General features: G+C 34.6%; 1 protein-coding gene across 1 annotated transcript in view; it reads right to left on the bottom strand.

Annotated features, from left to right (window-relative positions):
* The window catches only part of ARMC2 (armadillo repeat containing 2), a 67,530-nt gene that overhangs the window by 22,718 nt on the left and 32,360 nt on the right, over positions 1–12,452 (bottom strand). Inside the window, exons 10-13 of the mRNA XM_075145632.1 lie at positions 12,145–12,247; positions 9,424–9,644; positions 3,894–4,039; positions 1,556–1,655 (exon numbers count right to left, since the gene is read on the bottom strand). Of these exons, the coding sequence (XP_075001733.1) occupies positions 1,556–1,655; positions 3,894–4,039; positions 9,424–9,644; positions 12,145–12,247 (570 nt within the window). The remainder of the gene's footprint in view (positions 1–1,555; positions 1,656–3,893; positions 4,040–9,423; positions 9,645–12,144; positions 12,248–12,452) is intronic.

Here is a 12,452-nt window from a genome sequence, read left to right as displayed (position 1 = left end):
AAGAAAGATATATTTTAGGACCACTTAATAAAGTAGACAACTGAGAAGCTAAATTGTGAACATTACCTGACAACAAACAATTTGAATTTATATATGAGCCTACAATTCATTATGACACAAAGCTATTATCTCAGGAGCCTAGAAAAGTTCCGCTTAAAATGACAGATGAAGATTGAGAGGAAGATGTTACTCAATTTAAGTTCCTTATTCCCAGTCATTTGTTGAGTTTTTAATACAGTGCTCACAAGGAAAAATAACTACAAAACTAGTAAAATATCATGCCTTTGATATTTCTTATATTAGTTACATAGCGTTTTACTAAAGTGTGTTTGAAGACTATACAATGCAAGAGCAGCTGAACCTAGAAATACTCAGATATGCTGCAGAAAGTTAGTCAACAGACATTTAGAAGAAGAGAAACAACTTAATCTTTGTTCCTCTTCCATATGTATTATCACAGAAAACAGGGAGGCAGGTAAACAGGAAAGGGAGAAATTATTTTTGTATTTGGCAAGAGAAAGAATAGATTGTTCAGCATAGCCGATCTGGTTACCTTCATTAACTGCCTTTAACAATACCAGCACAAAAGACCTCCTTCCAACAATTCTCCAGGAATTACTAACCCTGGGATAACTTGTATAGGATAACTAAACGTCCTCAAAGTAGTTTAGATGCTGGAGCAGCCAAGAAAGTCCCTTACTTTTAAGAATAATCTTACTGTGATTTAATCTTCTGTGTTTTGAAACCTTGTTACACCTTTGAACATCTGTGCTTTACATAAAAATTTTCTTCTTAAATCTTACCTGGCAATACAGCTGAGTAATTTGCCACACATGAGGCACCCCACTCTTACCAACGTGGCAATCTTAACTGTGATCCTGCACTAAACTCCCCGAGCCTGGTGCTCCAGTAAACTTAGGAAAGATCACTATGATATAGCAGGACAATACAACAACACCTGACCCTTGAAGTTCTAATGAAATTGCTAGCAAGTATACTCTTATAATTTTACCTTGTAATACGAGGCATTTTGACAAACTCGAAACACTTATTTCTAGGTGAATGTTCCAAATGCGGTATTCTAGGCACATGGTTTTCTCTGGTAGAGGAGAGATACATTCTGATACCTTATGCAGTTATCAAAGAACAAATTTTCCTCTGCTTTCAAATCGCTTAACTCTGGAAAATTCACACTTCTTTAGCAGGGGAGGAGGGCAGGAGAAATCCCAACAATTTCCTACTATTAAATATTCAAATAAACTACTTGCTTTAAAAAGTATTTTCTAAAACTAAGAAAATAATTAAGTACTCAAAGGACTCTTTCTACACATGCAAAGGATAGACAAGTTAATCAACTATCTGTCCTCTGTATTGCTTTGAATTTTTAATCTACATGATTTCATTTCAATTATTTACTACTTAGGAATGCTGTCAACCATTTAAGACTTATTTGGTAAATGCATAAAAGTAGGTCGCTTAAAACAAGCTTATACACAATAATAAACAGACACATCACAGGATTAATATATAAAAATCAAGAGATGAAAAAACTGACCTGCTGCTTCTGGTGTTTTTTTAGTAGGGCTAAAAATAAGATGTAACATCTGGAGCAGTCTGCTAAAGCTGCACAGAAGTCATTGTAGGAAGAAAGTTTGCTACAAAGGTACAAAAATAAAATACAAATGAATGAAAGTACTTTTTTCCACAAAAGATTTTTTAAAAAAAAAATCACTCTGCTTTTGACTCTCAGAGCCGTATTTTCCAACAAAGGAAATGAATCCCAATACTCTGACTTCTAGTAGAGGCTTATGCAGTTAAATAAGAGCACAACAGAAGTCTAGCTATCCTCGCCACAGTGAATTATGGGAAGAAGCGAACATAAGGAGCTTCCCAACCTGCTTGCCATATGGGCACAGTATGCTAACACTAGCACTTCTTAGCGTTAAATGGGAGAACTGTAATTTCAAGATGACATGGGAAGTCAGATAGGAGAGGAAATGAAGGGTCCCTTCCTAATGCACGTCTAGTAGAGCCCAGTGACAGCACTAATAGAACACGTCTCTCACCAGCAAATATGGAGAATGCGCCTTCTTGCAGTCACGATTTTATCTCTGCATATTCCCTAACAGTTGCTCCAGTCCTACACTGCTCACCTTGACCATTACAAAAATAGAGAATTGGACATGCTTTGGTCATACCAGAAATACTGCATTAACAGAACAAACTAGGATAACCTCTTACTTCCCACGTAGTCAAAACCAGCAAATATCTGTGTTGATGTTCAATTACAACCAATTACAGCAAGACTTACAGACTTAGAGAAATGAATAATCCGAATAGATTGAACATGTTCTCTACAAAGAAGCTGCCTAAAGTTACTGACTGAGAGAAAAGAATAATCATTCTGCATTACTAGAAGACAAAACAAAATTCAAATCTGTGCTCTGTACAGCATATAATTTTTTTTTTGTGACTGCAATTTCCAGGAAGCTAATTAAATTGATTTTATGGCTAATTTGTATCCTCGGAGCATGCAGTTCACTAAACTTCAGAAAAAAAACTGAAGCAGTAGGAAACTTTAAATAAGACAAATTACTTTTGCTTCATATTGAATTCTAGATCAAGTAAATGTCCTTGTCAGAATTACAGTGTAAGTATTGATTACATTTAATTACAACCCATTACCCCACTTTTCATGGCATTTTCCAAGTAAAAGAAATGCTCTCTCCTTAGAAGAAGTAAATATGCTCAAAGTGCTGTAATCATTGCTAGAATTCAACTCATTTTTAGGAACAAAATTAGAGAGACAGATGTGGACACAGTGGCATGGAATTGGGGAAGCAATTCACATGTAGCACAAATGTTAAAGGACCAGATTTGCCTGGTTTTAGCTGTGGAGAGGAAGGAATGACAGTCCCTTATGTAGCTGCTCTTCAAAGCACAATCCGATCACATCTAGCAAGGAGAATGTGATGGATAATTTGGAGGGGTTGAACAGGAAGAGAAATCCATAGCAGAATGACTTCTCAATGAACATGGAGCCGTGACTCACTCAACATGACTCAATACAATAACAAAGCAGCAATGGCAAAGACTTCATCCAGAATGGCATTCATAAATGGTGCTTATAATCCAACTCCTCCTGAAATTACCAACAGTTAATTTCACAGCTTCTTCAAATCCTTAAATTGTTTGCAAGTCCATTTAGCATTGGATATTGCAAGCTGGTGCTTGGTAATTGGAAGATTTTTGACTGACAAACTATTCAGACTACAAAAGGATCTTTTTGGGTGATTCACTCATACTGATCTCCCTCTAAAAAGCACATCTTGGGAAGCAACCACTGAGCTGCTCATAAAACTGAGATTCTTTCAGAGCTTCCATCTGCACAGTCAAGTCCTGATCCCACAGATTAATCTCCTCAAACACTCTGTGACAGCTCAAAACAATGAACACTGATCACATTTTCTCTCTTTTGTATTTTATTTTACAATACACAGTCCCTAATATATCTTAAGCTTGTGTAATTTCTCTCATTCATTTTTTTAAAACATGGCATAAATAGGATTAACAAATACTTAATAATTTATGCAGCTTTAGAATATAAGAAATGGTACTTTAAAAATCTCAGTCAGAATCTGTGGGATCAAAGAATGACACGATACAACAAAACATTTTTCACAGGGACAATGAATCCAAGTTTGTATGGCTACAATCAAACAATTCTATCAGTATTAATGAAGACACAATTATAATACAAAATTATTAAAAACTACACAGAGCTTTTCAAAAAACAATTCAATGTAAATCTTGATCCTTCCCTCTATGAGATCACTTGAAACAGTAACACTGACTTGACTGCATGCTGAAATGGCATTGTGTTCTATACATACCTGAATATCCTGACAATATATGTGCATACATCCTTATCATTCACACGCTGCTCTAGCGCCACAGCGAGCTCAGAGACTGCACCACTGCAAATGAGTTGGCGTCTTGCCGGAGGTAAGTCAGCCAAGTTTCGCAAAGTAGCTGTCAGCTGCATATAGAATATTTAAAGATTTATTAATCACAGCCCTTTACAACAGAATGCATGCTGTTCTGAAAATTTTATACAGCTCAGATCTCATTTATAACGTCTAAGGCAGTCTGAATGCCCTGTTAACGTTCTGCAGGTAAGTATCTACCAATAAATTATAACAGGAAATGTGTAAGTAACAAAATTGTGTATATTGAAATAATTGTTTGAAAATGAAAGACTGATGCTGGTCTTTGCCTGCATGTAACCTCCTCCTTTGAGGGAAACATGATCCTTCATATGTTTTAAAATCTTGTATGCATGTATACAACCATATACCAATTGGAAATTAGATGAAATGCTGTGTATAGTTAAAGTGATTGTTTGCATCATGTCTGATTTTGCAAATTTACATAAGTCTTGCAAATTAATACTGACATATAATATATATTTTGATAACTGTAAATTGCAAACTAAGATGAATTTATTTTAAAAGACAATAAAATGTATTTTGATTAAAAATTTAAAAGTTAATCAAGATCAAGAGTAAGCCACTATTCGAACAGTATAAAAATGAAAAGCTTAAGTCCCCGAGTTTATTTTGGAGAAACCAAAATATTTTCAGAAGATACTGTTCTATTTCAAGGAGTTTTAAACATAAAATGTCTATCACTTGTAGATACGCAAAATGAATCAGCTATTGCATATTTTGAAATGCTCTGGTTCTCTTCCAAGATAAGGGTATTCAAATGTCAAGGTCAGATAGGCAATGACATGTAAGTTAACTGTTGATCTAAACCAGAACGTACTATAAAATGAATATGAAGTCATTTAACCTGATGTGAATATGGGAATTGTTCAAATTTTCCTTATTCTAAAAGTAAGGTATTTAACTTCAATTTGTTTTTAAATGTAGTTTGACAAGGGACAAAGACTATCAGTTGAAATTGTTTGCAATCACAAAAAAAAATCTAGAAATTAAGTATTTTATCACTGAATTGGACTGCTTGTCCAATGATACGTAATTGCTAATTTTAAAGGAAAAATCTGACACAGAGCAGATTAAGTTGTTCTGTTTGAGGAGCTTTTGCTCATAAGATTCTATGCACTACTCCGTCCATTCTCCAGCAGCTTTCAAATTTGCTGTCCTACTTGAACAAACTTGGCAAAAGTGTACATATCTTCAGTTACCACATGAATAAAGAATCAAAATTAAATTCAAGATGTTCTGTAATGGAACAATAGGAGAAGGAACAATGTGTCAAAACGGAGAAGCAAGGTACACAGGGAAAAAAATTACATGATAATGTGAATGCGATACGTGAATGAATTTAACTTCAGCACTAAACATGAAATGTATATTATATTCAGAATAAACAGAAACTGAACCTATGGAAGCCATTTGATTTTACCTCATATTTTAATACGACACCTGGAGTTTTTTGTTATTTTAACTAAACAACTGCAAAAAAAAACATTTCCAGATATGCATTCTTTCACAAGTCATGACGCTTCAAAAATCAACATAATACTGGAGAAATATTTTAAAATAAAAATATTCTGATCAAATACTTTGCTATTCAAAAGTTTTGGTGGAAAAATTCATCCATTCAGTGCTCACATACAAGATGTTCACAGTCAGCCTAGGATGATATTTGTTGAGCTCTAGCTAAACTTCACAATAAAGAAAATGAAGGATAAACCACATATTAAAAGTAATATTCAAACTCAGACCAGGGCTTTCACTACAGCAAAGAGACTTACATATTAGATGCTGAAAAAAAATAGAATCTTTATCAATAGATAATGGTGCAGAGGTCTCCAAAAAGAGAGTAAAATTTTTCACTGCCCGAGACAGACGATTCAAAATCCTCCAGCAGTAAATTCTATCAAGAGGCATCCTCACAAAAAGACAGGTTGGAAAGGAAAAGCAATGCAAAATAACGTATACACTTAAAGTGCGAGACAATGAAATTCAGAAGCTCATAGAAGTACATATCCACAAAAAAACAATTATGCAAGTGAAATTTGAGGGGTACAAATTAAAAAGTAATAGAAGCTAGCCAGAAAGCAGATGAATTCAAGAGATATTCTGACTGCTTTAAGCAGACAGCATGATTCAGGGAGAAATGTCTAACAATTGGCTCTAGCAATCCCCACCAGCCCTAATCCTTATGTTGCCATGTTAAAGATCAAATTCAGCCAAACAGAAAATTTAACAGCACACAAATGCTATTTTTAAAGGAGAAGACATTTAAGTGTTTTTCAATTAAGGAACATGGAGTACTTGTTAAGTCTTGTCAGTGACACTTCAAAAGCCTTGGCTTTTGAATAAGCATTTCCATATTTCATATAAATATGATCAGACTATTAGATGGAGCAACGTAAAATGAGTCAAAGATCCTTGGTTTCATGTCCTCTATCAAGGAAAAATAATTATTATTACAAACATTTTTATTCTTGTATTGTGGGACTTCTGCATAAAATCCATTGTGTAACAACGAAGAAATCAGAGAGGGACTTTATTCCCACAAAAAGGACCTGGCAAGATTATGTATAACACTGCCATCTGGTGATTGTGCAATTATATGGTTAAAACATGAAGAGTTGGTCCCAGTTAACTGAGATACTTCAGTTATCAGGATTAAGAAATGGCAGAGCCTCCCTTAGAGGCCACTGTGACTATTTAAGGTGTTTTTCTCCTCCAATACAATTTGCTCTCTTTTCCTGAAGACTTGTATTTATTCGTTATTTCTGTATGTCACTGGATATTTGATCTTTTGCTGCAAGTTAAAGTATGCCACAAAAACTTCCTTTATTCTGAAGACCAATGAATCACCAAAGAAACTTTCTTCGATACTATATCCCTGAAAACAGAAGTATTCCTACATCTGTCTATGATGACTGAACAATAACTCACATGGAAGAAATGGTGCACATTAATGTAGATTTGTTAAAGAAACTGATATGAGAAAGTCGCACAGGAATTCCGTAGCAGCAGGAATCACTACTTTTCTCACAAGAGGAAGAAAAATTAAGTATCTGTACTACTACAGAAGAGAATACAAACAAGTGAAACAGCAACCTCAATAAGAGGCAGTTGTCAGTATTGACTCTTCCACAAAATACTCGAGGCCTTCTTAGAAACAGCCAGTCTATTCAAACTGTTCAAAATAGTTTTGCTACACTTCCAATCATACTGAAAACAGCAGAGATTATAATGACCAAAAAAATGTCAAACATAACATTTTCCTTTCACACATTTGCAAATTAAACCCTTGATTTAAAAACTAAATTTATCCACATACAAATAATGGAAGTAGAAACATTTCTGCAAAGTTGTGGGGAAGTTGAGACAGCTAGTCAAACAGCTGAAAATAATCTGATTCATTACTTTTATTACTTGGACATCATTTGTTATTTTTAAATGCCCCAACTGGCAAAACCTTCTTTTTATATCTATTTAACATAAATTTCTATCTCTTTCTACTCAACAGGATTCCCATTATATATATTATATGATTAATGCCAACAGCAGTCAGCAAACGTCAGTAAGTAATATGCTTTGCTTTTGACCATCCCCTTCCTGCTCTCAGAAGGATAAATATTTTTAAACTATACAGACATGAAAAGAGATACAAGATACATATCTCTAATTTGGGTTTTAAAATGCCTACCAAAACTACAACCTAAATTTCCATTCACTGAAATGACTGCACAGCTTCCATATGTGAGGCATCATACCCTCTTCTTCATCTAAGCTTACTTTTCTTATAGTTTAGGTATTTTCAGTCACTGTCTATCACATTGCAAATTACACTGAGAACAGAATCTATTCTGGACCTCCAATCCCTCCTCAATACTTTTCAAATGTGAGTTTCTAACTAAACTGATAGCCTAAGGCAGCACTGCAGTAGTATCGGGACTTAAAACGTCCAACTAGCAGCATTTAAGAAATATATGGTCATTAAAATCTTGATTACGTGCAGACCTGAAGTTTGTACACCTTCTCTTGAAAAAGAAGGCTTGGAAATCCCATATACAATTTTTGTATAGAATGTAAAGTATGATATTAACAAAATGGCACAGATGATTTTAGGTTTGGAGAATTCACAGTGCCACAAGAAAGTTAACATTCCCAATTCTAAAGATAGAAGTGTATAAAAGAGAATTTTGTGATTCATATAGGAACTTAATGATGACAGGAACAGATAGGAAAGAAAATAGGAACATGACAAGCACAAAATTTCCAGTTTCATCATATATTCTCCCAGCCTTTAGCAGTTTCCCACTTTGGGACTTCCTTAGTCAAATGTAAGTATTAAGCCACATCATTTCATTCAGTGCTTCGTAGCATCTCCCAATCTGTTTATGTTTGTATTAAGATTATACACACTTTTCTGGAGAGACATACCTTGTAGCTGCACTAAAATAAACAGACAAAAATCAGTAATAGTAACATTATGATATAAGCTATCCATTTTCTCATATAATTTCAAGTAGTATAAAATCCCTTGTTTGTAAGTTAGTAGAGAATTAAAGAAATCTGGCATAATTAGTAGAGAAATTTAGTGTAAACACTATGTCAGAAAATTGTCCAGTATATTTTCCTATGCAGTCCCCAAAAGGTTACAGTTACACCATTCGCTAATCTTTACATCAATAATTTCCAAGACAAATGCCAGGAATCTACCTGCAAATCCTTGACAAATACAAAAAAAACCACAATCTATGCATAACTTAAGGTTTAGTTACGTAACTATTTTTTCTAAAACACTAAGGTTTAAACAGGTTTAGGGCAAAGGATTAGTTTTCATAGCCACTACTCATCAAGGTACTTCATATGTGAAACGATCATTTTGAGCCTGCTGCCTTCAAAAGGATTCAAAAAGTGTTGGCTTTTACAACTACCTTTTCCTTAAATTACAGTTCTTCAAAAACACTTTGTCAAAGAAACATAGCTATATTTTCCTATGCATTTTTTAAAATGCATTATTCTTGTAATAAAAAGCTTTTTGTAATCTCCTAGAGTATTGCAGAACTGGTTTGTATTTCTTATTTCAGTTTAAAGAATTTAGACAGGGAACACATTCTTATCTCTTTACTATAATATCCAGAACATTGTCAGCACCATAAAGTAATAATAAGAAACTGGTTTTATTAGGTACCTAAAAATATTTCTATTAACTTCAGAATTTCTAAAGCCTTTAAAATTGACTACACAAAAATATCTATAATAATTAAATTTAAGTCCTGAACAACTTCACGTAAACTTCTTAAAAAGAAGTCTATTCAAATATAGGTACAGCTCTGTCAGTGGCATACAGGGTTAGCTTATCTCCTCTAATTAAATTTTTCATTTGCCGTTGAAGTGTGTACTTTTAGAAATAAAAGTGAATGCTAACCTGGACTAATAGGTGGCCCAAGTTGGAGAAATGTGTGTCATTTTCTTTTATATTATTAATCTGCCTCATTAATTGCAGCAGCATTTCAACAGCTCCTTTGTTGACCATTTCATTAAGGAGTACTGCATTTCCAGACATGAATTTTATAGCTCCCATGCAATACAGGAGAGCTTCATTGTTTTTTTGTAGATCTTCAGTTCTCAGGACCTCCAACAAACAATCTAAAAGGAAAATCATTATTCAGAAAGCCCAATATTAACATTTATATTTGATACAGGTCAGTCATTGAAGAGATTAACAATTGGGGAAAAAACCTCACATTGAACTCTTACATTTCTAATAAGTGGGCTAGAAAAATTGGGTATTTGGATTGAAACCAAGAAACAATTATTGATGAATAAGAGAAAGGGCCTGACTTTTGTTCTCCCAGGCTTCAAGTACCAGCACCAGTTGTAAACACATAGCAGAATCATTGAAATGCTCAGTCAAGATTTGCAAAAGTGATTGTGCGTGCCCGGAATTTTGTGTACTAAACTTGAGACATTCTAAAGAGGTTCATTCCTACTACTTCCTTAAAAATCAAATGTCTTAAAGCATCTAAAATGGAGCACTAAAAAGCCCAGGTGCCTAATTCAAATTTCACATGTGAAGTCTGTTTGTAGCCTTTTTAGATTTACTTTTTATGTAGGTAAAGTTATTGTAAAAGTTTTGCTTTATGCTACCACTGTCAGATATGTGAAATGTTAAAATGTTAGCACAAGCCCAATGTATCTTTCACAGCCAAATTGAGACATTCTGAAATTGGTGGGCGTATCTTAAATAAATAAGTAATCCTAACCATTTTTGTACTTTTGAATTTCTAGTAACTGATGGAAACTGATATTTATTTCTGCTTCCTGTGTTCCATCCAGTTGAATAAAAACATTTTCCCATCTCATTAAACTTAAGAGATTTCTAAAGTTTTTTCTGTCTCAACTCAAGTTGAAACTCTCTCCAAGTATATGGGTGTACATGGATGAAGTACACACACTCCAGGCTCTTGCCCAAACTCTCACCCTCACCAACTGCCTAGTGGTCAGCTAAATCACTTGGGTTGTGGCAATGTGAGAAATCAGTTTCAGGTCCCTGCTCTGCGCAGTATCAAACAGGCTCTTGAACAGTGGTTGTCTATTTTGGGATGAACGGTTAATTTATTTCTTCTACTGGAGCTGCTCCACTGCACATAAATAGTTCACAGGGCCAGAGCAAGAAAAAGAAATGGAATCTATAACCCAGTGACTGCAACAGGCATCTGGGTGATTATGATGATAACCCAGATTCATGTCTTCGGTAGGTCCAAAAGATAAAGAGTGAATAAACAAACAAACCCCTACCAAAAATGTTCTTTCCTTCATTAGCTTTTAAAATACAGGGAAAGAAGAGCAAGTGAAAGAAAAGTGAGTGAAGATGGAAATGAGAGAAAAAAAAACAATGCTTACACAGACACAGCCACTCAATTTGTCCAAATTTTTGTATGATGTTAATCTCTACAAAACTGTAGTTTTATATCCAAAGTCAGTTGAGCAATCTGAGCTGTTCTCTTTTCTCCAAGTCCTTTCCTGTTGACCTTACTACTGGAAAGGCTTATCTGGTCTTTATTTCTGACAACACTCACATATGAAACTTTAAGACCATGAATACTCTCATCTATTTAAGCAGATATACACATATGCTTTAACTTATGCACACGCAATAAATGCTTGCAAGGTCCAGGCCTACGTTAATAAAACATAATGAAGTGTTAATGAAAGGAATGACCATCCATCAATACTGAGTATCATTTATACACTGTCATTTTCTTCATATTTCTCATATTTGCAAGGTGTGTGTGGATGACACAAATGCAGTTACAACCACGAAAGAGATCTTAGAGCCATTGCTGACAATTCTCCAAAACCATTGGCTCAATGTGCAGCAGCAGCTAAAAAAGCCAATGATTGTTCTCAATATCCTTCCTGATGATGGCGGATAACACAGACTTATTTCACTTCTATAAAGTTTGGTGCAGACACATCTTGACTTCTATAGACAGTTTTGTTCTGTACATCTCAAGAAGGATCTACTGGAGTTGGAGAAAGTAAAGAGAAGGGCTACTAAAACAACTGAGAGAATGACACAACATCCTCTCAGAGAGCTAAAAGGCTGAGATGCCTCAGTCTGAAGAGAAGTCAGAGATATGTGATATGACTGCGGTTTAAAAAATCATGAAGGTGGATGGTAAGCTGACTGTAGAAACTTACAAATCCTGCAAAACTACAAGCAGGAACATAACGAAAAGTAGATAGGTTTAAAAGAGCATACAGAGAACTTCTGGAACTTGTTGCTCTATGAGATTGTAGAGGCAGACAGAATCAGAAAGTTCAAAAAGGAATTAGGCAAATTAATGAACAGATGATCTATAAACAGAAACTAAAAAGGATTAGGCAGGGATGCACCATCTAATGTCCCTAACAGAATGTAGCAATTCTGGATGCTGGGGTAGTACAGGCGAAACAGATCACAGAAAACACGTAGGCTTCTATGCTCTCCCTAAACAGCATCCCCTATCGCCACTGGACTAGATGGACCGTTAGGCAATTTTTAGTGTGTGACTAAGTTAACTCTGAGAATGTTTCTTGAAAGATGATCAATCTAACTATTGAATTTCAACATCTAACTTATATACAAAAACAGAATACATACCCAATAATCTATCATTCTGAATGATAGAATCATTTTTTTCATTCCTGCAAATTTTAAATGCAAGCTTGCAAACACTGAGAAGATTTTTTCCATCCACTTTCATCTGCAAAGAAAGTAAAAGACATAAAACTCACAACTAATATCTACACATAAAAATGCACCATAACATTTTACAAGTTCAGACACCATGGCAAACTTCTATTCTCATAGAACTATTAAATTCCAGCTGAAACACTGACAGTACACTGAACCAAACTGAAAAGTTTGCAGAATTAAAGGACTCTGAAACCTAGCTAGTTTAAGCTGTA

Source organism: Calonectris borealis, chromosome 3 (assembly GCF_964195595.1).
Source record: "Calonectris borealis chromosome 3, bCalBor7.hap1.2, whole genome shotgun sequence".
Classification (NCBI taxonomy): domain Eukaryota; kingdom Metazoa; phylum Chordata; class Aves; order Procellariiformes; family Procellariidae; genus Calonectris; species Calonectris borealis.
Note: the sequence above shows the minus strand (reverse complement) of the source record. Positions and strands in the feature narration are given on the sequence as shown.